The sequence below is a fragment of the Balaenoptera ricei genome, chromosome 20, assembly GCF_028023285.1.
Source record: "Balaenoptera ricei isolate mBalRic1 chromosome 20, mBalRic1.hap2, whole genome shotgun sequence".
In the NCBI taxonomy this organism is placed as follows: Eukaryota; Metazoa; Chordata; class Mammalia; order Artiodactyla; family Balaenopteridae; genus Balaenoptera; species Balaenoptera ricei.
Genome location: NC_082658.1, coordinates 37,057,722 through 37,080,683, shown reverse-complemented (window position 1 = coordinate 37,080,683; position 22,962 = coordinate 37,057,722). Strand labels below are relative to the sequence as shown.

At 52.8% G+C, this 22,962-nt stretch overlaps 1 protein-coding gene across 5 annotated transcripts in view; it reads right to left on the bottom strand.

The window, feature by feature from the left end:
* Positions 1-407: 407 nt before the first annotated feature.
* AKAP1 (A-kinase anchoring protein 1) overlaps positions 408-22,962 on the bottom strand; it is a 71,049-nt gene continuing 48,494 nt past the window's right edge. For all 5 annotated transcript variants that reach the window (XM_059906490.1, XM_059906492.1, XM_059906488.1 and 2 more), the window contains 10 exons: positions 12,348-13,995; positions 9,715-9,848; positions 8,024-8,150; positions 7,089-7,216; positions 5,037-5,214; positions 3,563-3,713; positions 3,095-3,162; positions 2,134-2,207; positions 1,838-1,900; positions 408-1,417 (listed from right to left, as the gene is read on the bottom strand). In XM_059906490.1, the coding sequence (XP_059762473.1) occupies positions 1,343-1,417; positions 1,838-1,900; positions 2,134-2,207; positions 3,095-3,162; positions 3,563-3,713; positions 5,037-5,214; positions 7,089-7,216; positions 8,024-8,150; positions 9,715-9,848; positions 12,348-13,971 (2,622 nt within the window). In that variant the 5' untranslated portion in view covers positions 13,972-13,995 and the 3' untranslated portion in view covers positions 408-1,342. The remainder of the gene's footprint in view (positions 1,418-1,837; positions 1,901-2,133; positions 2,208-3,094; positions 3,163-3,562; positions 3,714-5,036; positions 5,215-7,088; positions 7,217-8,023; positions 8,151-9,714; positions 9,849-12,347; positions 13,996-22,962) is intronic.

Genomic DNA, 22,962 nt, shown 5'->3' with positions numbered 1-22,962 from the left:
ATTCTTAGCACTACAGTACCTTAAATAACTTCACAGATCTATGAAGAATGCACAAAGAATTTGGGAAACCAGTGCTTTAAACTCAAGCCTGGCTATTTGAGACCATCACTGGAGGAAGCCAGAGGAAGCTTGGCTGCCACCATGTGGGGCAAAGGCGGGGAAAATACCAGATGGAAATTTCTGGCTAAACTGTCTTCAAAGAGCCATGGGTCTCCTAGTTTAGTTGGGACCCTACAGCCCATCACACTTACAACCATCCTTCACTCCCCTTTTTCACCATGGAAAAAAAGGACTCAAAGTTATAGTGTATACAATTTGAGATTTATATAAGTTTATAAGTTTAAGTTATTTAAACTGCACAATGCTGAATGCAGTCTAAAAAAGAATCAAACACAGACCACTGCAAGGTAATTCAATGAGCTGCTTTTTTTTCTTTTCTTTTTTTTTTAAACAAATTTGTACAGAAAAAAAAAAAAAAAAAAAAAAAAAAATCCCCGGATCACACCTATACCATACGGTCACGCTGTCAGGTACGCAGGACGCGATGGGAGCTGGGACGGGCAGCGGTAGCCGGCACAAGTAACTTCTGCTCACAGACAACATGGGATGTGGAAAAATCGTGGGTTCCCTTTGTTCTCCAGTGTATCTTGTACAAAATAATTACATTTTTTAAACATATTTACAGAGTTTGCACAAATAGAAAATGGTTACAAATCACAACCAGGCTTGGCAAGACAACAGTTCCCCCCTCTCCCACTGACCGAGGCTGGAGGTATGATTGCTTTGTATTTACAGATGCATTAAAAAGTCTGCCTTCTTAGAGACCTAGATGGAATTTATAAAAAACGGTTAAATATCATAAATTCATTTGTAAGCTGTACAAGTGATCGATGCCCATCAGTCAGTTCATGTCTTGCTCTCTGAAGAGAGACTCTAAAGGTAAAAGAAACCCTTCCCCACAAGCAACACCTCCCTTGGCCTGTCTGCTACAGGGGTTTGGGTTTGGGGAGGGGAGGAAATAGGAATAAGGGAGGAACGGAATGGAGGGGGGCCGGACAACCTAGTTGAGACAGTTTTCCTTCCACTTTTTTTTTAAATAAACAGCTTGTAACCAGGTTAAGCAGACTGGCTTGTTACACGCCATGCTATCTATGGCTTTGAAAAGAACCCACAGTTCTTTCCTTGTCTCAGAGACGAAACATCTCAACATGACTACAGTACAGAAAGAAAGGATTTCTGGGGAGGACAAATGTTTGTAATTCTGATGTAAAGTCTTTGCCTTGAGTACCAAGCCCAATTTCAACAGTGCAAAAAAGACTCCAGTAGCGGCGTGGGGACGGGGTCAGAGGCTTGAGTAATAGCTGTCCACCCACTGAGCCAGTCCTCGCTCCACCAGCGACCGGTTTATCAACACCACCTAGGAGAGAGAGGTCCCTTGAGAGCATGGCCACGGCACCAGGGACCACTTCCCAAGCCAGCATGGGTTCCCCCCTCACAGCCCAGGCTGCCCCTGCAGGCGCCTGAGTCATGGGGTGGAAATTTGATTCATCTTCTGGGCCAACAGGGGATTCACTTATAGGTTCTGTCGGCATGCAAACAGCCTTTCCAATAGGCTGAGGAAATCTAGGCTTTAGGACCAGGAGATGAAGGGGAAAACCCAAATGGACAAGGTCCAGGAAGGCTCACGGACATTCTGTTGTGGGGACTGTCACGTGCCCTGTGGGATGTTTAGCAGCATCTCCGGCCTCTGCCCACTAAGATGACACTAGCATTACTCCCAACTGTGGCCACCAACCGCGTCTCTGGACGTTAAAAGGGGAAGGAGGACAGAACTCACCTCGTCTCCAATCACGCTCCAGAGCTGAATCAGAGGAAGGCCGGCTGGACTGTAACTCGTCACCTGAAAAAAACAAAAACAAAGCCCTCCACAGCACGTCTAAGAGCTACGCCACACACCTCTCCTTAAAGACTGCCGGCCAAGCCGCGGCGTGAGCCACAGGAAAGCAGGCTCCGAAGAGTCGGTTCCCAAGAAGCCCAGAGAGTTAGGCGAGGCTGGGAGGGACTGCAGATGCCAGGCCGGAGGCTCCCGAGACAGACCCTGTCCAGCCTGCCCCACGCCCCCCAGCCACACACCTGAGCCAGCAGTGCTGTATTGCCCGTCATCTCGCTCACAGCTGCATCCGCCTCAGGTGAGAAGTGGTCATCATCTTTAGGAGAAGGAAAAGCAGCATTTAGACTCTCACTGAGGCGAGGTACTCGTCACTCACACAGCTGGCAGGTGTTTTCCAAGCAGAAGACTTCACACGCTCCTGTGGACTTAAGAACTCCACGGGGCGTAGCCACACCTACGCCAGGTTCAGAGCCCCAAGCCTCCCCGGGGCTCCAAGTGGGTACACTCGGGGTGCCTGCTGCATGCCAACCACTGGGGGACGGAGGGCCAAAGGGACAGAAACTCTGCCTTCAGCGGAACTATCACCACCACCACCACCACTTATTTGGGGGCCGAGTGGACTGAGAAGGTTGTATGTGCTCTCACACCGAATCAAGAACACGCTTTACAGGCGAGAACACGGAGACACAGGCCAGTGGCCAGAGGTCAACCAGCTCCCAGAGCGATGTAGGTGGAACTCAGATCCAGGCAGCAGGCCACACAGCCCAATTCAGGCAATGACTCTAAGTGGGCAGGGCACACAGACCACATTCTTTGTCAGATTATACAGGTCACGTCCTTGTACAAGGACATACCCAAGGCGAGAGGCAGTAAGGACAGGAGGGGCAGGATTAAGGTCTGGGAACGGCTCATGAACTACGTTCTGGGAGGTGCCTCTGTTGGAAGCCTCTCAAAGCTGGAGGCCTGGGTAGAGTCTACAACAGTGGACCTGGAAGGGTGGTCCACGGGCCAGCAGCACTGACATCACTGGAGAACTTGTTAGAAATGCAAGTTCTCGGGCTTCCACCCAGACCTATTCCATCAGAAGAGTGGCAGCAATCTGTGTTTGCTTAAGCCCTGTAGGTGAGAACAAGGGTCTCAAAGAGAAAGACCTACTTTCAACACCTGCCTGCATCCCCCCAAGCCAGAGGCCCCACCTGTTACCTGACAGGGGCATCACGCTGTCCAGAAGGACCTCTGCTCCCTGGAACGGCAGGGTCACAAAGTCAGACCTAGAAAGGCAAGAAGGGCACAAGCTGAACACGGACTTCACAGCTCACTCACACTGGGCTGACATTCACCTTCTGCTTAGCGCCGTGACCCCCACAACCCAGGGTGAAGCCACACGGAGGTACACACGACAGGCAGCAGGCCACAGAGCCCAGCTCGCCCTGCCGCAGGCCTGGCCTCAGAGGCGCTGCTTGCATCCAGCTCCCAAAGAGAAGCCGCCTCACTTTCGCCGAGTGACACTTGGGGGAATTCTTCTACCAGACGGGTCTTTCTAGCTCCGTCTGGCTGAGGCGAGCATGGAGTTTGTTTATATCATACTCTGCTAAAACAGAGTAGGCAGCAGCAGGGAAGAATCAACCCACGTCCCAGGCTCCAGCTCTGCAGAAACCACACCCGACTCACCGGATCTGCCGGAGCACGTCTACTTTCACTCTCTTGTATCCACCGTAGTCAACGTAGCGAATCTCGACTTCATTGGTCTCCTCGTAGGAGGCCACCACTTGGGCTCGCCACCAGGCACCGTCCATGCCAGGGGCAGCGCAGATGACCGTTACTGCAGGGCAGGACGAGAGCACGTGCAAAGGCCTGGCGCAGGGCAGGGCGACAGCAAGCATCCCCCAAGGGAGGGACTTGGCCCGCCTTGCATCTGTGCCGCCCAAAAAGCTACCCAGACCAAAAAGTGTTCATCCACATCTGTTTACTCTGAGACTTACTGAAGCCAGAGGTAGACACAGATAATTGGAATAAACCAAGTAAATTCCAAACTTCAGGGAATGGACCAGCAAATCTGCCTTATACTCTTAAGGGAATGTCCCAGAAGAAAAGAGAGCCTCCAAGTGCAGATCTCAGTGGCTGGTTGCTAGCACCTGCTCTGGCCCACGACAGCTCAGATGGAGGGCTCATCAGAAGGCTCCCAGGCCTAAACCCCACTTCTTCTGGCCTTTGCTTCAGGAAGGTACTGAGAGCACTAATGCCCGGGGCAGCCAACCAGGCCAGAGAGCAAGTGCCCCCAAGTGTCACCAACCGCACCCTGGGGTAGCAGGGGTGGGGGCCTGTGACACAGCTGGCCACACTGTGTCCTAACCCTTAAAGGCAGCCCCTGGCGCAGTCACCTCCTGGCCTCCAGTTTGGTCTTTACTTCTGGGTTGAAGCAACATCAGAGAATCTGACAAAAGTGAAATCCTTATTCCTCTAAAAGAAAAACCAAAAAAAAGTGCTACCGAAATTTCAAAGGTTTTCTTTACGCCTTAAAGCCCTCTGGGGGCTCCAGGTTAGGAGTCCCTGATGGGGTGGGTTAGAGACGCGTTTCGACATTCGATTCCCGCTAATGAGGGCAACAAAGGTTAACAGCTCCTGCGCAGGGACCACCTAGGCAAGTCACTGACTTCACTGACTTGAAGCTCCTGCACAGGGACCACCTGGGCAAGTCACTGACTTTCTCACCTGTCGACTAGAGATGACCCAACCCACCACAGGACTTTGTTGCACTTGGGGATCTTCTATGGGACCTGCATCTGCATCAGGTACTGTGCATGTGTTAACGCACACAGTAGCCAACTGCAATTCCTAGATCAAGTGGGCATCAGCCCCACTCAACAGGTAAGTAGCAGAGCTGGATCCAAACCCAGGTGCCAACACTCTACTCTGACCCCTTTCCTCCATCAGCCGATGGAAACGCCATATTGGGCTAGCCAGGAAACTCAGCCCAGCACACTCCATGCCAACAGCAAGAACCCAGGGATGCTGTTCCCATGAAGGGTCCAGAGCAGCCTCCTCCCGGTCAAGACCAAGGGCAGAACAACAGGAGACCTCCAACGCTTCTCCCCAAGCCTGGCCAGAGCCCAGGTTCCCCTCTGACCCCCAGGGCAGCACTTACTTTCCACTGGGGTGGGCAAGGTGGGGATTCCAGGCTGAGAGTAGCAGAGGTACATCTGCTGGTCCAGGCTGCGCAGCGCATGGAAGGTAGGGTGTGTGTGCTGCTGCACAAACAGGTGCCCAGCATTGACCTGGTTGACCACGATCACCTCCACAGTGATGCCATCTGGGAGCATGAGCTGCAGAGAGGAGAGGGGTAGTGAGGACTGCAGCAACTCTTCTCAAGTCTGGGATAAGCACTGAGGCCCCAGGGCAAGTCTCTGAACTGGCACATCTTTGAAAAAGGCATGACTACCCAAAGCAACATGGCACCCAGATGACAGAGGTTCAAGGAAAACTATTTCAGCCGTGCAGTGTTTGGCTCCACTGCGGCCCTTGCCCTGCAATATCACAAGTAACCACTAGAGGCGGCCTCAGCTCAGCTGGGCAGAGAGGCTCCCAGGAGCCAGCTGTGGATGGAACGTCCCGCCTCCCACTGGCCTGGGCACAACTTCCCTCCCTCGCCCCTTCAAGAGTCTATAAGAGCCAGGGAAGGCAAACAGGAATGAGGTGGCCACTGAGAACAAGAGTAAGAGGTAGACCGGCCCTCGGACCCCTCAGCCAGCTAGCTCACTGGGACCGGCAGCTGACCCCAGGAGTTCCGGTTTGACAGCATCTCTCTGCTCTGCCTTTCTACCAGCAAGCAGCGGCCTGAGGTCAGGTCCACTGTCAAGGTCTGCATAGTCCGAGTCATTTGTTCTTCTCGACTCTCCACAGACATCCTCCCAACTCATTCCCACTCTGGGATTCGGAATGTAGGTTTGCTCGGTGCGAGGTCCCATGTTAAAGACCCTAGAAGAGGCCAAGATTGGTCTCTCAAAAAAAAACACAAAACTGTCCTTAAGGCACTAGCTTCCCTGATACTAAGACAACATCCAGGTGCGCTGGACACAGTAGGGCATCTACTCCACCTCCCAGCCAGGTGGCCACAAAAAGAGCCTCTGGCTGGGAGTTCTGTGCCTCCCCCCTGCTCCCGCCCCCGTCCTCTCAGTGCTGCTGGCTGAGAGGCACCTCTCCGGTCCCACCCAGCCACAGAGCACAAGGGGAGGAAGCCTCACCAACCACTCAATTACTTAAAAAAAGAGTGGGTCTGGGGTCGAACCTCGTGGGAAAAACCCTATGATTCAGAAGTGAAGCATGGAGTGGGGTTCAGCGCACTCCCAAATACCCATGGGAAAGGAAAGGGGCATTCACCTCTTCCTGCAAAGCACAAGGGTCTTTGGAGGGAGGAAGATACCCTCTCCTAAACAAAATCCAGGGAGGCCATTTGCTTGGAGCTGCACATTCACTCCACCTGTGAAATGCAGTGTTCTCGGCCTTCAGAACCCTACAGCTCCACTCCCGGTGAGACGGGGCTCAACAGGGCTGGGGGCACACAGCAGAGAAGGGTGACAGGCCCCAGAGAGCCTGCAGCCCCAGCACGCGGGCCCCCGATGCGCCCGCTCCCCCTCTGCCAGGGCTTCCGGGGTGCGGGCGGAGGCAGGGGTTCTTCTCCTTTATGACCCAGGAACCTCCCGCGAGGCAGGAAGGCGAAGGGGATCCTTCGCCAGGGCCACCGCTAGACCTGGCTCAACTAGGAGGAAGGAACAACGACACAGCAAGAGCCCGTTCGAGCCCAAAACGGTGGGTCCCAACCAGGTCTCAGAGGTGACCCAGGACACAGCACCAGCTTTAAGGAGTCCCGAGCCAGCCTGCACACACCCAGTCTGGACAGACTTATAATCCTTTCTAGGCAAATGCCCTGAAAACACAAAGGGTGCCCAGGTGGCAGAGCCAGGGGAGAGTGGTCCTTCCAAGCAGGGACCGAGAGGCCTGTGGCTTCAGCACTCCGGCCCTCAACCCGATCCAGAGAACACAGGCTAGAAGCAGAACTGACTGGTGGAGGGCAGAGGTGAGAGGGCACAGGCACCAGTGCGCTCCCGGCCTTCCTGGCCCACGGTCTTGGGAGTCTCCTGTTTGGGGCAGGTCGGGGGAAAGGGGCACAGGCAGCCCCGGCCCCCAGGAGCATGCTCACCCAGGAAGTCATTGGAAGAGAAGGCAGTGCCAGCGAAGGCAGTGGCGGAGCGTAGATGTTGGTGAGGTTCAGTTCCTTGAACTTCTTCCCAATCAAGCTCAGTGCCTTGTCCACATGATGCTGAGAGCCTGAGTGGGGTGTGGGGAGCAGGACACAGTCACAGGGGTAAGACAAACAGCAAAAGTGAACTCAGGCACACCTCCCACTGCATGGGACTTTTCCTAGAGTTCAGGTACATCTTTAATGTGCCAAAATGCCCGGCCTGGGCTTCCCTGATGGCGCAGTGGTTGAGAATCTGCCTGCCAATGCAGGGGACACGGGTTCGAGCCCTGCTCTGGGAAGATCCCACATGCCGCGGAGCAACTGGGCCCGTGAGCCACAGCTACTGAGCCTGCCGCGATAGTGAGAGGCCCGCGCACCGCGATGAAGAGTGGCCCCCACTTGCCACAACTAGAGAAAGCCCTCGCACGGAAACGAAGACCCAACACATCTATAAATAAATAAATAAATTTATAAAAAAAAAAAAAAAAAAATGCCCGGCCTCGCCTTAGGATGAAAGGCATCTAAAGAAGCTTGACGCCTGTTGACCTTTCAAACGAGACCTCTATTGTTGTGACTACACTCAAGGTAACAGGAGCCTAGCAGACAGGGAGGCCCGGCCTTCATCCACCATCAACCCAGGACCCCTGGCCTGCCCGAGTGCCCACACCTTTCCTGACCAGAAGACCAGACTCGGGGGGGACCCGAGTCTCCTTCAAGCACCAGAAGTGGAGATGAGGGTAAAGGGAAGCCCCACTCCCTTCACCTAGGGTGAGAAGCAGGGCTTTCCATTCAGAGGCTTAAATTCCAAAAGGGGAGCAACTGGGACTCAAATGCTTCAAGTTACTTACATTTCAGGTAAGAAAACTAAACACAGGGCAGCAGCTGCCACTGACCTTCTATGTGGCAGATCTGGATGTTCTGGGTGTATGGCAGGGTTGAGATGTAGATCTTGGCACCAGATGTCTGCTTCAGAAAACTCACATACCGTCCCTGCTTGCCAATCAGCCGACCAACTAGGTGCTTCCAGAGAGAAAGAAAGATGAGAACTTAATGAGAAATCAATTCCCTGCATCCCCAAGACCTGCCTTTGTTTTATACCAGGTCAGACTCGAACATAGTATGTGTTAACACGTCAGCACTCACTTGCCAGGCACGGTTCTAAGCACTTACATTTACTCAGAGTAAATGTATGAAACAAACAGCATGTGTTTATCACCATTTTACAGTTGAAGGAACAAACCCAGAGAGGTTAAGTAACTCGCCCAAGCTCACACAGCTACTAAGCGGCTGAACTAGGCAGTATGGTTCCAGGCCTCGGCAGTTTCGATTTCATCCCCGACAGGGGGGCCCATATTCAGAAGCTGCAAAGGCAGTTATTTTCTCCTCCCAGATCCACACTGTGAGATAGATGTTTCACTAGCACAAAGTTTGATTTACAAGTCGTCCACCTCTCCAAGTCTGCTCAGGTCCGAAGAAGAGGCTCGATTTGAAAATAAAGGTCTATGAAAGAACCCTTGGGCTCCTGCTGCCAACTCCAGAACACAGGTGCCCCGCAGGCCAGAGGAGCCAAACTTAGCCACAGTGTAAGACAAGCCCTGAAACATTCCCCAACGACCCCACCCCGAGGAGCTGCTAGGGACGTGGTCACTCCTCACCCAGAGCTGCCTGGGTGTGCCCTTTGCAACCACTGAAGGAGAAGAGGGCAGGACTGCCATCAGGGTCACCAGGGGAAGAAACAGCTGAGGGAGCCAGAACCGCAGGGCAGAGCAGCCCCCTAGACCCCGAGTTCAAACCAATCCAAGTCTCCACCTCGGTGGGAGGCTAAGAGCCTCAGGAGAATGCAGTTGGCCAATTATTTCTGAGCCCCAGAGACAAACACCACAATCAAGCTAGTAAGATGTAAGTTAGAAAAGAAGCTAGAGAAACCACTCGAGCACCCTGGAACTGGGGGACTGGTGAAGTAAATTGACATTCACACAATGTATAATGCAGTTAAAATTACATTTTCAAAGAATAACACAGGAAAACTAAATTGTTAAATATTTAAAAGCATTAATTAAAGCAACATAATCTTAGTTTTGTTTAAAAACCACAGGGTGCAAGATGAGAAGGAAATAAAAGTCTTCCCAGTCACTCTCAGGGGTAGAATTAGAGCTGATTTTTATTTTCTTCCTACACTGCTATACTTCTCAAGCCCTCTAAGATACAGATGTATGCTGTGCTCAATTATAAAACACACTCTGCGTTGGAGAGCATGAGCAGGGCACAGTGAGGGGACTCCTGGCCGGCCCCTGCCCTCAGTCTGGTCTTGCTGGCATCTCCAAACAGATCTGAGCCCCAGAACCAAAAGAAAAGCCCCAGAGGAGGGGAGCAGGCCTGCGAGTTTGAAGAGGATGCTCCTGAAGGCAGCTGGAGGGATTTCACTCTGCAGGAAGCTCTCTGGACCCTGGCGAAGTGGAGCGCTCCCATCCCTTCAGCCTCTGGCTCCCTGGGGGCTTCTTCCGGTTTACGGCCCCTCCCTCAGACCCCTGCCCCCAGCCCGATGACGCTGCGCCTGGGGGCACCGAGAGCTCGCAGCCCTTACCTTAGGCACCTCGATCTCCCAGACGGTGAGGTCGACCTTCTTGGGATGGGAGCCTGCCTGGGCATTTTGGAAACCGTCAGGCTTCCTGAGGCCACAGCAGCTGTCCACCGAATCCATGCTGTTCCCGTCCGAACCTGCAGGGGAGGAAGCAACACGCACAGACACCAGCCAGACCAGTTAATAACATCCAACTTCCAAACTCGCATTCCTGGGAGGCCCCCGCCCCATGCCCCCTCCCTCAAACTTGGCAGGCGACTGTCAACTCGCAGTCTAGAAGGCTCAGAACAGCCCCAATGAAAGGAGGCCTGGGGGTGTAGAGACACCTAATTTTAGCCTGTCACTTGCAGTCCCACTTGCTTAACTGGCAGCCGCGCCCAGCACAGCTGCTGGAGCAGAGACAAGTGGTGAACTGGGAAGAGACCGACGCTGGCCCAGGAAGGGGGGTCCACGGGGTGGTGTGGGGGGGGGGGGGGGCCAGCAGGTCCCACGGTCTCAGCAGCTGGAAGGAGGTTCAGGCCCCCATGGAGACCAACCCGTCACAGCTGGTCCGCACCCTTCCAACTATGCAGCCCCTCAGACGAAGGGCCCCTGGTCCCCAAGGCCCCAGGCCTGTGCACACAAGCGGTGGCCTTCAGCCAAGCAGAGCTAGAGACAGTCCTCCATCGCCCTCATCCCGGACAGGGCCCTGCCAGAGAAGGTGACTGAGGAGGCCCCCCTTCCCTCTGCTTAGGCCTGACTCGTGCCCCTCTGAATGCTCTTCTGGGCTCAGGGTGGGTCTTGGACCCCCGCTCAAAACCGGAGCAAAAGCTCGGTCCCGAGAGGAGAGAGCGGGGAGCGGGACTGGCTCCGACAGGGGCCGCCCTATTCCCATGCGGGGTGTGCCAAGGGGCCCATCACAGGAAAACGGGGGCCAGACCAGCTTCAGAGAAGTGGCTCTGGCTTAAACATGGAAGACTCAACTGCCAGAAGGAGATCACATCTGAGAGTCTACTAACTAGGTTATTTTCCACATGGTTTCTCCAAACCCTGGACGGACATAATCCTCTGCCGAGCAATCCACATTCTACCTGGATGCCGAGGAGGCAGGCGTTGCTGCCAGCTAAGGACGAGTCACCGCAAAGTGACTCCTTCAACCCCGGGGGCTCAGACGGGCTTCACGCAGGGAACACCACCCCTTCGGAGAGAAGCCTGCTTAGCCGACCTGCTAGAACCGGAGGCGGCTGACGCGGGGCTCGGCTCGTACACGGCCCCCAGCCGCTGCCCGACAGAACAGGACAGGCCTGTCACCCCAGTGACACCTAGAGGCGGCTCCAACCACACCAGGACTCCGGCAAGGCCGGCTCCACTCAGCTGGGTGGTCCCTGGGCCACTCTAAGCTTTGACTTCCTCGCGCCCAAGGCAGGGCTACTGCGGGAGAATGCTGGAAGGCTCGAGCCTGGAGCCGGGCACAGCTAGTGCTCAGTGGGTGGCTCCACCATGCTCCCACCTGCCATGCCCACGCCCCCCTGCTCACCACTCCCTCCCCTGAAGCCTGGACACATCTGAGTAGCTACTACAGTCAAACTGGAGTCAGCATGGTGAGGCTGAGGGGCAAGAGGCAAAGGGAAAAACTCCTTTATTCCTAAAAGATTTTCACCCTTTTTAAGATGCTTTAAAATAATTTTAAAACATTTTAACATCCCTGAAGTTGGGTGCATCTTACGGTCTCTGGCTTCCTACACTCATGAGCAGTAGCATTTTTTTTTCTTTTAGAGGTACACACAAAACAGTAGTGTCTTAATCAACAATAGCATCTTACAGGTGTGTGGTACACACCAGATGCTGCTGAAAGCAGTAAAATTCCCAAGAGTCCCAACCTTCCTGGAGCTGAAACGGCAGGGAGTGGCTCCAGGACAAGCAAGCTGGATACCCACAGAGGGAATCCATGGCCTCTTTCCGTGAGATAAATGAAAATACCCCAGGGAAGCTGCAAAACCAGGGTCAGGAGCTGCTGACCTGTAAGTTAGCGGTCTGAACTGTCTACGCTGGGGTCAGCACTCGAAAAACCCAGTGGACACTTCGTTACCAAAGTGCCCCTTTCCCGGGGGTGGAACTGCAGCTGCACAGAAAGGAAATGGCTGAGGTTCTCTGCGAAGGAATAGGTGACAGCAACACGCAGGAAGGCGCGAGCCTCCCGCAAGGATTCAAGGCTGTGGCCATTCTCTGGGCACTTACCCCGAAAGAGCTTCTGGAGAAGGAAAGCAGGCGAAGACATGGGAACAAGCACATGATTAAAAGGAAATAAATCATTAAAAAAGCTTACCCATTCTTGGTACTCAAGGGAATTAAAGCTGAGGAGGCCTCTCCTTTTTTATAAAAAAAGCTATTTACGAGGTTAGCGTTTAGGAGAGAGAGACACACTTAGGTTAATGGGTGAACCCAACTTTGAGCTGGTTCCTTCGGAAGGACTGGGAAGGGTCCCTGGCTGACGAACCAAGTTACAGCTCCTGTGGCTTTGGGGTTCAGGGCAGCTTAACTTCGCAGTTACCCACCAGCTCTATGCTGTACCCCGACTTTCTGCAGGCCGGCTGCCTTTCCTGACCAAATAGAGGGAGACCCCCTGGTCCTCTGAGGGACACCCCAGGCCCTCCTACCTCCCGAATGATCTGCTTCCGCATCCACGGTCCATCCATCCTCAGCCCCCAGGTCCGACAGCTCCCCTTTCAGCACCCCGTTGCTGAAGGGCACAGTACTTTCTGGCAGCAGCGGGGTGGTAGCCTCGTCCCTGGGGCTGGAGGTGGTCTCTGTACAAGAGTCTTCGAGCCCCAAAGTGCTGACAGAATCTGAGCACCGCCCAGAGGAGGCCACTGAGGGGACACCCTGGCCGTTGTTGGACATGCAGGTGACACAAGCGGCATCTTCCGCCAGGATGCTTGCCTCGTCCAGTGACTCTCCAAGCGGGGCAGCCGGTGGAGGGCGGGCGGCCAGGGAGATGTGGTGTGTGGAGTTCTTTGGCTTCCTGTCCTTGGTGGGGCTGGACAGAGGGCTGGTCAGGCAGCTCACGTAGGTCTTTGGTGGCGGCAGATCCTCTGCCAGCAGGTCTGCGGAGGGGAGGACGGAGCCCACCGGGCCCGTGGCTGCCTCTGCTGTGGCCAGAGCAGGCTCCGCGGCACGCTGGCCCAGGGCAGTTTTCTGGTTGGCTCGGGCACAGCTCTCCTCCTCCTTCGGCCCTTGGGGCTGAGCAGCCGAGGCCTGATACATCCGACCCGCGATCCTGCCCATCGTGGTGGTCAGCACCTCCTCGGTGGCCTCCAAGATCACTTTGGAGATGATCTGGAAGGCAGCCTGCTCGACCTTCTCGTTTTTGTCCAAGGTCTCTTCCTTGCCCAGCTCGCGGCTGAAGTCTCCGTCCCAGCCTCTGCTCCCCCTGACCCGGGGCGTTGGCGTCTCATCGGGCGTCGCCAGCTCCGCGTGGGCCGACTCCACGAAGCTACTCAGCAACTGCCCCACGGGGTCCTCGCCCACCGCCAGCAGGCTGCTCCTCCCCTTCTCTCCCCCTCCTCCCAAGGGAGCCAGGCTGGGGGCTCTGCTGCTCGGCAACTCGGGGCCCTGCTCCCGGGACACGGGACCTTCTTCCAGCACGTTTTCTCCCATCGCCGCGTCACCTGTGCCTTCGGCGCCACCCATCTCCCTGGTCTTCTCCCCGGGGCCCACCTTCTCTGCGGGGGCTGCAGGCGGGCCCTGCCGGCGCCACCCTGCCGGCCTGCCCATCACGGTCTCTCGATTACACACCTCAGCCGCTTCGTGGGGGAACGGAACGCCTTTTGGGGACGGCAGGGGACGCTCTAGAGGAGCAGACTTAGCTTCGTCACCCGTCAGAGCGAGCTCCATCCTTGCACTGTCCTCTCTGCGTGGTCCTGGACGAAACCTCGTGTCCGCGGTGCTGGGAAGGCCGCGCGAGGACTCTGATCGCCGGTAGGCCGGGTGTGCCCGCAGCAGGGCGGGCGGCTCCCCAGGGGGCTTGCTGGCGGTGGGGAGCTCCCTCTCAGGCGGCTGGGCGGCACCGGGGGGCGGGGCCGCTGCTCCGGGAGACGGGTCCTCCACGGGGACCGCTTCCTCCGCGGCAGGGCCAGCCCTCAGCTTCACAGCGCTGGCCCCCATCTGTTTGTTGTGGCTGCTGATGTGCTCTTTTTTACGAGAGAAAAACCACCACCAGCCGAGGAGCGCCAGCACTCCAGGCAGTGCCAAGGGGAAAAGTGAGCGGAACTGGATCGCCATCCTGGAGGCCTGAAGCAATTATACCTGCGAGAACAGGAGAGAGAAGGGGATGCTGTGAGAGCCAGGTAAGAGGATCCTGATAGGACTGCACAGCAAAGACAGCCAAGAGGTGACGGCAGAGCCTCTGCTCCCCCACTCTCCCTGACCCTGGCTGATCCTTGGAGGTGGGTGGGCAGGAAGCCACACCTCCCCCCGCTCCTGCTCCCTCATCCACGCACACTCCCTTGGAACAAGCTGAGCCTTCTCTGGAAACCAAATCCTTTCCTGCCTCACTTCTTGATGCCAAATTCTCCCTATGTTCCCCCAAGGGACTAGTTATGTTTAGTGCTTTAGTTCTCTAAACTCCCAGAACACTTATCTATTCAGATGGTGTTGGAGCATTTTTAAATACCAATGGAATCCACATGTACATGTCTCTCGCATGCACCCCCAAAATCATGAGTCAATGAAATAGTAGTTTCGCAGCAGTAAAGTCAGAACAGAGGACGAGTAAGAGTTTTAAAAGGATAGGGGAGGACTTCCCTGGTGGCACAGTGGTTAAGAATCTGCCTGCCAATGCAGGGGACACGGGTTCGAGCCCTGGTCCAGGAAGATCCCACATGCCGCGGAGCAGCTAAGCCCGTGTGCCACAACTACTGAGCCCACATGCTGCAACTACTGAAGCTGGTGCACCTAGAGCTTGTGCTCCGCAACAAGAGAAGCCACTGCAATGAGAAGCCTGCGCACCGCAACAAAGAGTAGCCCCCTCTCACTGCAACTAGAGAAAGCCCACACGCAGCAACAAAGACACAACGCAGCCCTCCCAGAAAAAGGACAGGGGATACTCCAAGGTGAGGGACCAGTAAAACACACAGTGGCGTGGAGATAGGGTCATGTTTGACCCTATGGGGTCAAAAAAAGTGGGCTCGATGAGGGTCCTGCACCCGCTGCAGAGTCTGGACTTTTTCCTGTAGACAACAGAGAACCAGCTTTGGTCTGCAAGGCACACACACCAAACTGTGTTTCTAGCTTATTCTGGGAGCAGGACAAAGAGTATATCAAGCGAAAGAAAGCTTAAGACCTAGTCCGTTAGATCCAGGTAAGCAGAAATAAGAGCCTAGACGAAGGCGGTAGACACGTAAAGGAGACAGGGAACTGTTTTTTTCACCTGTAAGATGGGGACACACCTTGTAAAGGATGGCTGGTATAAGATCACTTGAGATACGTGTTAATCCTTGTAAAGCAGGGTTAGCTCTCATTAGAGGTATGTGACAAACTTATTCTAGAATACACACTTGTATCCTCTGCCTCCCATACAGCAAATTTTATTGTCTGCAAAAACTGTAAGTCTTCTTAAAACCAAAAATCCTCCACTGATATGGTGAATTACTCAATTTGGTTTGTGCTTTGTTGCAGAGATGAATGTAAATGCTTTAACAACTCTTATTTACTTATGTCAATGTTTAATTTACTTGTATCGATGTTCTCGGGAAAAACCAGAGCACAGAGTTCCCCAGGTGGTTCTAATGTTCAGGCAAGGCAACAAAAGTTCAACCACTGCAAAAAAAAAAAAAAAAAAAAAAAAAAAAAGTCCTGGAGACTTTGCTTCTCAAAGTGCAGTTTATGGACCAGAAGCACTGAGCATCACCTGAGAACCTGCTATAAATACAGTATCTCAGCCCTACCCCAGACCACTGAACAAGACCAGCAAAGGATTCACAAGCAACATGACAGCTTGTGAAGGAATCGAGGAAAAGTGTTCTGCTCCAAAGTGAGGGGGTCGGGGAGGGGTGGGAGGGGTCATCTCCAGAAACTCCTTCAACTGTAAAGATAAACCTTCTTGCTAATATTTGAAGATGAAGCAATGGGATTGGAAAATACAAAGCAGAGTTAAACAATGGCCAGGGCTCAGAAGACTGTATTAATCCCTTCAGGCAGAAAACTTCAATGATGCTACCTTAGAGCTTCAGATTCAAACACGGAACCTCACTAGATGCTTTCCCTTGCATTGCTTAATCCTCAACCACCGGGTTTGGAATATGTATTACCATCCTAAAGGTTAAAGTAACTCAAGGTCACACAGCAAAGAGGTTGAACTCAGGTTCTACTCCACATTAAATCTAGAACCCACTTTAATGAGTCTGTGCAGACGAGGCATTGTACAGGCCAAGGAAAGGAGAAGCTTGTACCCCTCTTAAAACTTGATGGCCCTATTTTTTGACCCACCTCCTCGAATAATGGAAATAAGAACAAAAATAAACAAATGGGACCTAATGAAACTTAAAAGCTTTTGCACAGCAAAGGAAACCATAAACAAGACGAAAAGACAACCCTCAGAATGGGAGAAAATATTTGCAAATGAATCAATGGATAAAGGATTAATCTCCAAAATATACAAACAGCTCATGCAGCTCAATATCAAAACAACAAATAACTCAATCAAAAAATGGGCAGAAGACCTAAATAGACGTTTCTCCAAAGAAGATATACAGATGGCCAACAGACACATGAAAAGATGCTCAGCATCACTAATTATTAGAGAATGCAAATCAAAACTACAATGAGGTATCACCTCACACCGGTCAAAATGGCCATCATCAAAAAATCTACAAACAATAAATGCTGGAGAGGGTGTGGAGAAAAGGAAACCAACCCTCTTGCACTGTTGGTGGGAATGTAAATTGATACAGCCACTATGGAGAACAGTAGAATAGAAAAACAGAATTACCATATGACCCAACAATCCCACAACTGGGCATATACCCTGAGAAAACCATAATTCAAAAAGACACATGCACCCCCAATGTTCACTGCAGCACTAATTACAGGTCATGGAAGCAACCTAAATGCCCATCGACAGATGAATGGATAAAGAAGATGTGGTACATATATACAATGGAATATTACTCAGCCATAAAAAGGAACAAAATTGGGTCATTTGTAGAGACGTGGGTGGACCTAGAGACTGTCATACAGAGTGAAGTAAGTCAGAAAGAGAAAAACAAATAGCGTATATTAACGCATATATGTGGAATCTAGAAAAACGGTACAGATGAACCTGTTTGCAAGGCAGAAATTGAGACACAGGTGTAGGGAACAGATGAATGGACACCAAGGGGGGAAAGGAGTGGGGTGGCATGAATTGGGAGATTGGGATTGACATATATACACTATTATGTACAAAATAGGTAACTAATGAGAACCTGCTATATATAGCACAGGGAACTTAACTCCTCTTTGCTGTACAGCAGAAACTAACACAACACTGTAAAACAACTATACCCCAATTTAAAAAAACAAAACAAAACACCTTGATGACCCTACCCTATGACCCAAAAATCCCACACCTGGAATCTTTCCTTAAAAAAAAACCACAGGCAGAGGTCTATATAAGAGTGCTCACTGGGGTATCATTTGAAACAAGACTCGAAGCAATGGCTGCTAAATCTATTGTAGACTCCATGGTCATACCAGTTTTGGAGAACGAAGCTGATTCTCACGTACTGACATGGAAAAATTGCCGTGGTACAGAAAATAAAAGCTGTAGACCACTGTGGGTATGTGATGTCTATGTCCACATAATCCCATGGAAAAACTGGGAAGGAGCCATACCAAGCCTTTCAGCTGTGGAAGAGGGGAAGGTTTGTACATTGATCTTGTATCCTACAAACCTTCCCAAACTTGTTTTCTTCCTTATCTGCAAATAGAGATAGTCTTCCCTTTTTCCTTTTAGAAAGAGAGATTTTTATATTTCTTTAACAGAGATTCTCCAACTTGGCTGCCCATCCGCATCACTTGGGAAGCTTTTAAAATCTCACAGTGGCACCCAGATCAATTACATCAGAATCTGAGGGTGAGACCTGGGCATTGGGTTTTTTTTTTTTTTCAACCCGGGTGATTCCAATGTGCAGTCAAGTTGGGGAAATCACTGTTCTGTAACAACCTGCACACACCCGCCAAAAGGTGGTGGTAGATTATGGAGATTTGCTTTCTGTTCAATGTCCTTCACATTAAATAAATAAATAAATAAAAAGAAATTTGAGAAGGAAAAGAGATTATGGGGGACGGGCACACTCAGGATAAGGCAGTCTGTCCGTGGCCCGTTATTTATCGGGAAATCAAGTCCCACCCAACAGATCACGTGCAACAGGAAGTGGGGCTGGGGTCTGAACACAGGTTTTCTTCTCATCAGTAAAGTTATATTCTAATTCCTTATTATTCTAATCCCATTTCAGCAGGGCTTAGAGTTGTGATTCCCATAGTATTCTAGCAATTCTCTGCTCTCAGGTAAAAGATTAAATGGAATGGGATGGAGAGGAAGAAAAAGAATCCTATGTCTTAACTACCCATAGGGGGCAGTCTCCTCACTTTACACACCAAGGACCCAAGGCCACAGACTTACATCGGGGTGTGTGTGTGTGTGTGTGTGTGTGTGTGTGTGTGTAAGGGGGGAGTTGTTACCAAGACGTAAACTGCTTCTAAAAATAGCTGGAAGAAGCCCCCACCCACCCCCCACTTTGGAACTAAAAGCTGATCACAGGGGTCTGCTCTCCAGCAGGTGTCTCCATCCCACCCCCAAGATCTCAGAAGTTGGCTACAGTACAATAAGGCAGAGGCCCAACACAAACCACCAGTCTAGCTTTGGTTCTGCACTCCAGGAGATGCACATCGCGACCCAGACCACAGCCCACTGTGTCCCGGGCCTCCCAGGCCACCTCCTGCCACCTCATCTGTTCCGTTCCCAGTCCTAGTTCAGACTGAACGCACAGAACCAGCCGCCTGGGGCCATGACACGTGCTCCCTGCCTGCTGCTCTGTAGCCCAGGGACACCGCTGCCACTTGCCCAACTAACCCTGCCAGCCGAGCTCGGTCCCCAAGGGACTGAGGCTCAAGCCCCCAGATCCACCATCTATAGCACCCCCCCCCCCCGCCCCCCAACAGGCTATTCAGCTAATGACAGCTCAGGAAACACTTTCTGCATTTCCAAGCCAGACAAATACCCCGTTGTTGTGCCAGAAGGGCCTCAGAGAAGGCGGGTGATACTGCCACCGTGAAGCAGTGTCACCCACCCCACGGGACCCTGAATGTCCCACCTGATCCCGGTGCCCAGCACTCACCCCAGGGACTGGAGCTGAGGCACCAGGAGCCGCTCCTTCTACGTGAGGAGCAGCGGTGGCCCCTCTTCTCCACGCCCACCAGGACAGGGAGAGCTCCAGGCGCTTGAGAAAAGAGGTGTGAGAGCCCCAGACAGAAGGAGAACGCGGGGCTCCTTCACTTTTCCCTAGCAACCAGGGGATTGTGAGTCGTCTCAGGAGCCAGCTCCACCGAGAACAGAGCCAGGAGCCGCCGGGATCAGGACACACCCCGCCCAAAGGTGGTGGGTTCAGGAGGCTAGTGGGTTTCACCAAGGGCGCGGCAGCCTGGGGGCACCTCACGGAGAGCCCCGCTTCTCACCAGTCAAGAAGAGTCTCTCACTTCCTCGGCCCTTCAATTTCGAAGGGCCCGACCTGAGCCAATTCACTCAGACGGACTTGTGCATCGGTATGGCGCCGTTTTCCCTGCTTTACCCGGTCTGATGGGCCTGGACAGCTGGTGCAGGACGCACCCACCTTCCCTGAAGCCTGACGGGGCTGCCTTCACTCGCACACACAGCTGCAGCCCTCACGAGGCCCACTGCTACCTTCCTTCTCTGGGCACAGACTCATGAGCAGCGCTCTCTTTGCCCTGGTTTTGTGTGCGTGTGGTTTTTTTTTTTTCTTTTTTAAACCTGAACCTCTGAAGATGTAAGTGGCATTTAACACTGGAGGTCTAACGGCCTTCACACTCACTCACTAACGAAGACGGCCTCCTCCCCCAGGGCCTCCCACCCCAGGCCCAGGACACTCAGGCGCCGGCAGGAAAAACCTCGCAGAAGAATGCAGAGCCGGCCCTAGCATTGGTGGGGAGGAGACCTGGCTATTTTGAATCTGGTGGCACTGAAGAGCTGCCTGCTTATTTTTAGCAGGTCCATTTGCTGGGAAATAGATGCAGGCTGGCTGGCTGCCCAGTGGTCACACAGAGCTCAAGGCAGGCACGTGCCAGAGCCCCACAGGCTGCAGCACTCACCTGGTCTGTCCAGGTTCTAGAAAGATTTCTTCCTTCTCCCAGAGAAGCGGGCAGCTTCTCAGAACAGCTTACCTCTGGAGAAGTAATGGTCTCACTCCCAAGCACGATGACCAGTGCAGGCACTGCAGTCTAGAGCCTTCTGCTAAATAAGAAGGCAAATCTCTGGGAGATTTACTAAACAAGAAAACAAAGAGTGTTGGTTCCACTCAGTCAATTTGGCTGTGGTTATTGTGGAAAAAGAGCTGCATGTGATTAATGATGGGGGAAAAAAAAAAAATCGATCCTAAAACAAGAGCTTAGGGTGCCAAGAGCCTTACAAGTCCAGTGTGGGCTTGGGCCTGCCCAGTGAAGCCAGATCTACTCTGTGATCCGGGTCTTAGTTGCAGCATGCAGACTCTTAGTTGCGGTATGTGGGTTTCTTAGTTGCGGCATGCATGCGGGATCTAGTTCCCTGACCAAGGATTGAACCCAGGCCCCCTGCACTGGGAGCGCAGAATCTTACCAGTGGGCCACCAGGGAAGTCCCTACTCTGTGTTCTGAGTGGACTTTTAAACACTCTCCAAGAAATCTGAACATTTCTTCCATTATTCCAACGTTACATATTCACTTTTGCTGAAGACGGTCCCTGGGTGTTCACCAACAGGGGGCGCAAGACAGCCCATCTCTAGAGTGTCCAGCACATCAAATTCTTGCTAAGGGGCTTCCCCTCTTGAAGGGGGCCTTCCAAGGACAGGGAACAGCTACATGACTCAGAACCTAAAGCCTAGCACTTGCTGCCACTGCATTCAGAGAATAACAGCAGGCTGCTGGCTAGGCCCGTGTTGTCCCCCACCTGCTCCCCACCCCAGAGGAAGGCCACATACACAGAGGTCTTTACAAGACTACAAGGGTGTCTCTGGGTTTGTACAGGATGCATTTACCCAATTCCTCATCAGGCTGAGGTTCCGCACATACAAATACGTTTAAGTCGCTGCAAGAAAACGCTTCTGGCCACCAGAAGCTCAAAATCCCGATGGAGAAATCTCTCTGTGTGTCTCTCACACACAGATGCACCAAGCTGAGCCTGACTTCAGAAGTGGGCAAAGAGAACACAAGGAGGCTGTCTCAAAGAAGGCCATGATTTCCCTAGGTTGTAATGGTGGGCTAACAGCATAAATTAACGTTCTAAACCCAAGATGCCTTGGGGGATGGAGGGGGCAGCAGAGTAGAGCAGGATGAGTCCCAGAGTGGGAGCTGGAGCTGAATAGCTGGCGGGGCAGGACAAAAGGTGTTTGACCTTTACTGTCAGGACAACGGGAAGAGGCTGTGGCAGCTGTGACACAGCCAAAGCAGAGCAGGTCGCCAAGAGGCAAAGGCCTGGGCCATCCCCGAGGGGCGACTGCAGTCCAGGACTGGTGGCCACTTAAGTCACAGGGGGCTCCTGAGCACTGGAAATGTGACCGGTGTGACTGAGGAACTGAATCTTAAATTGTATTTGATGTTAATTTAAATCTAAATAGCCACATACAGCTGGTGGCTACCCAGTGTACAGCGCAGCGCTAGGCGGTGTCCCCAGAGACCTGAAGGAAACACAAGAGCTGGATAAATGCTGCAATGGCCAGCGCCTACCTTGCTGAGCAGAGTTTGGTCCTGCCCCTGGGGGTGGGGGACGATGGTGAGCTGGGCCACTGACCCTCAGCGGCATGGCTGGGGCCCAGGAATCACAGCGCTGGGGCCATGCCTCAGGAGGTTGGTCTCGCCCGCCCGGGCCCATGTTCACAGGGTTGTTACCTTCATCCTTAGGGGGCCTGGATGGGCTGTGACTCATGTTGGCACCCTAAAGGCTCCAAATTAGCTCACAGTGGGGACTGTTCCCCACACCCTCCATTGTGATGGTCCAGCACAGCGGCCAGGGGAGCCAGTGCGGCCAGACCAACCACACTGCCCGTTCTGGGTGCACCAGCTGTCCCACAAAAGTCACGGAACACTTCCAGTCTGCTTTCCGGGAGACCGGAGGCTTCCCCCAGTAACATCTGGGTGGGAGAACCTGCTCACTGAAGCCTTCTCCAACCAAAGCGGAAACTCGGGGTCCAGTACCTGAGCTCCAGGTAAGAAGAGTCAGAAGCAAAAAATCCCATCTGGACATGGTCTCAAATTAAGAGCTCTTTCTCCTCCAGCTCAACTGAAAATTAAACTTCCACTTAGGAAAACTCGAGAAATCAGGGACCCACGCAGGGTTAACTGCCCAACCTCTCTCCTCCTCTGACCAAACCCACAGCCATCCAGTCTCACTAGGCTTCAGATGATATGGGAAAATCAGCATCTCCTACAAAGGGCTTCCCATTGCTTCCCTTGGGGGCAGGGATGTGGTTTTTAAAAACGTGAACGACTATGTCACATCCATCCTGCCCCTTATCCCTGGCTCCTGGCAACCTTCTTGCTTTACAAGTGAATTCTGACAGGTTTCTGAGGACAGTGATAGAGCAGGTGCCAGGAAACTGTTCCCAGGCACATGGAGTTCCCACCCATGACCACAGAACACAAGACTGCCCAAAAGGTATGAAGGTGTGCTCTGACAACAAGCTCACCTGAAAGCTAATAAGGACGGCATGTGCCTTCAGAAGGCATCAGAAAAGATGCTGGTATGAGGCAAAAGACCCTTCCCACCACCGCCTCGGGTGGGAAAAGCAAAGAGGTAAGACACTGACTTTCCAAATGGCAGACAGTGCAATATGACCAACTCAGAAATCACATAAAGGCATAAGGTAATTTCTACTCAACAAATATTTATTGGTACCAACAGGGTACAAAGCTCGGTGGGACACAGACAGGAATCAACAAACGCACTGCCCTCTTTCAAGCCTTTCAATTTCTTTGGGGGCAAAGCCCCCCAATGACCTCTTCTCCAGTGGGCCTGGTACTGCCACC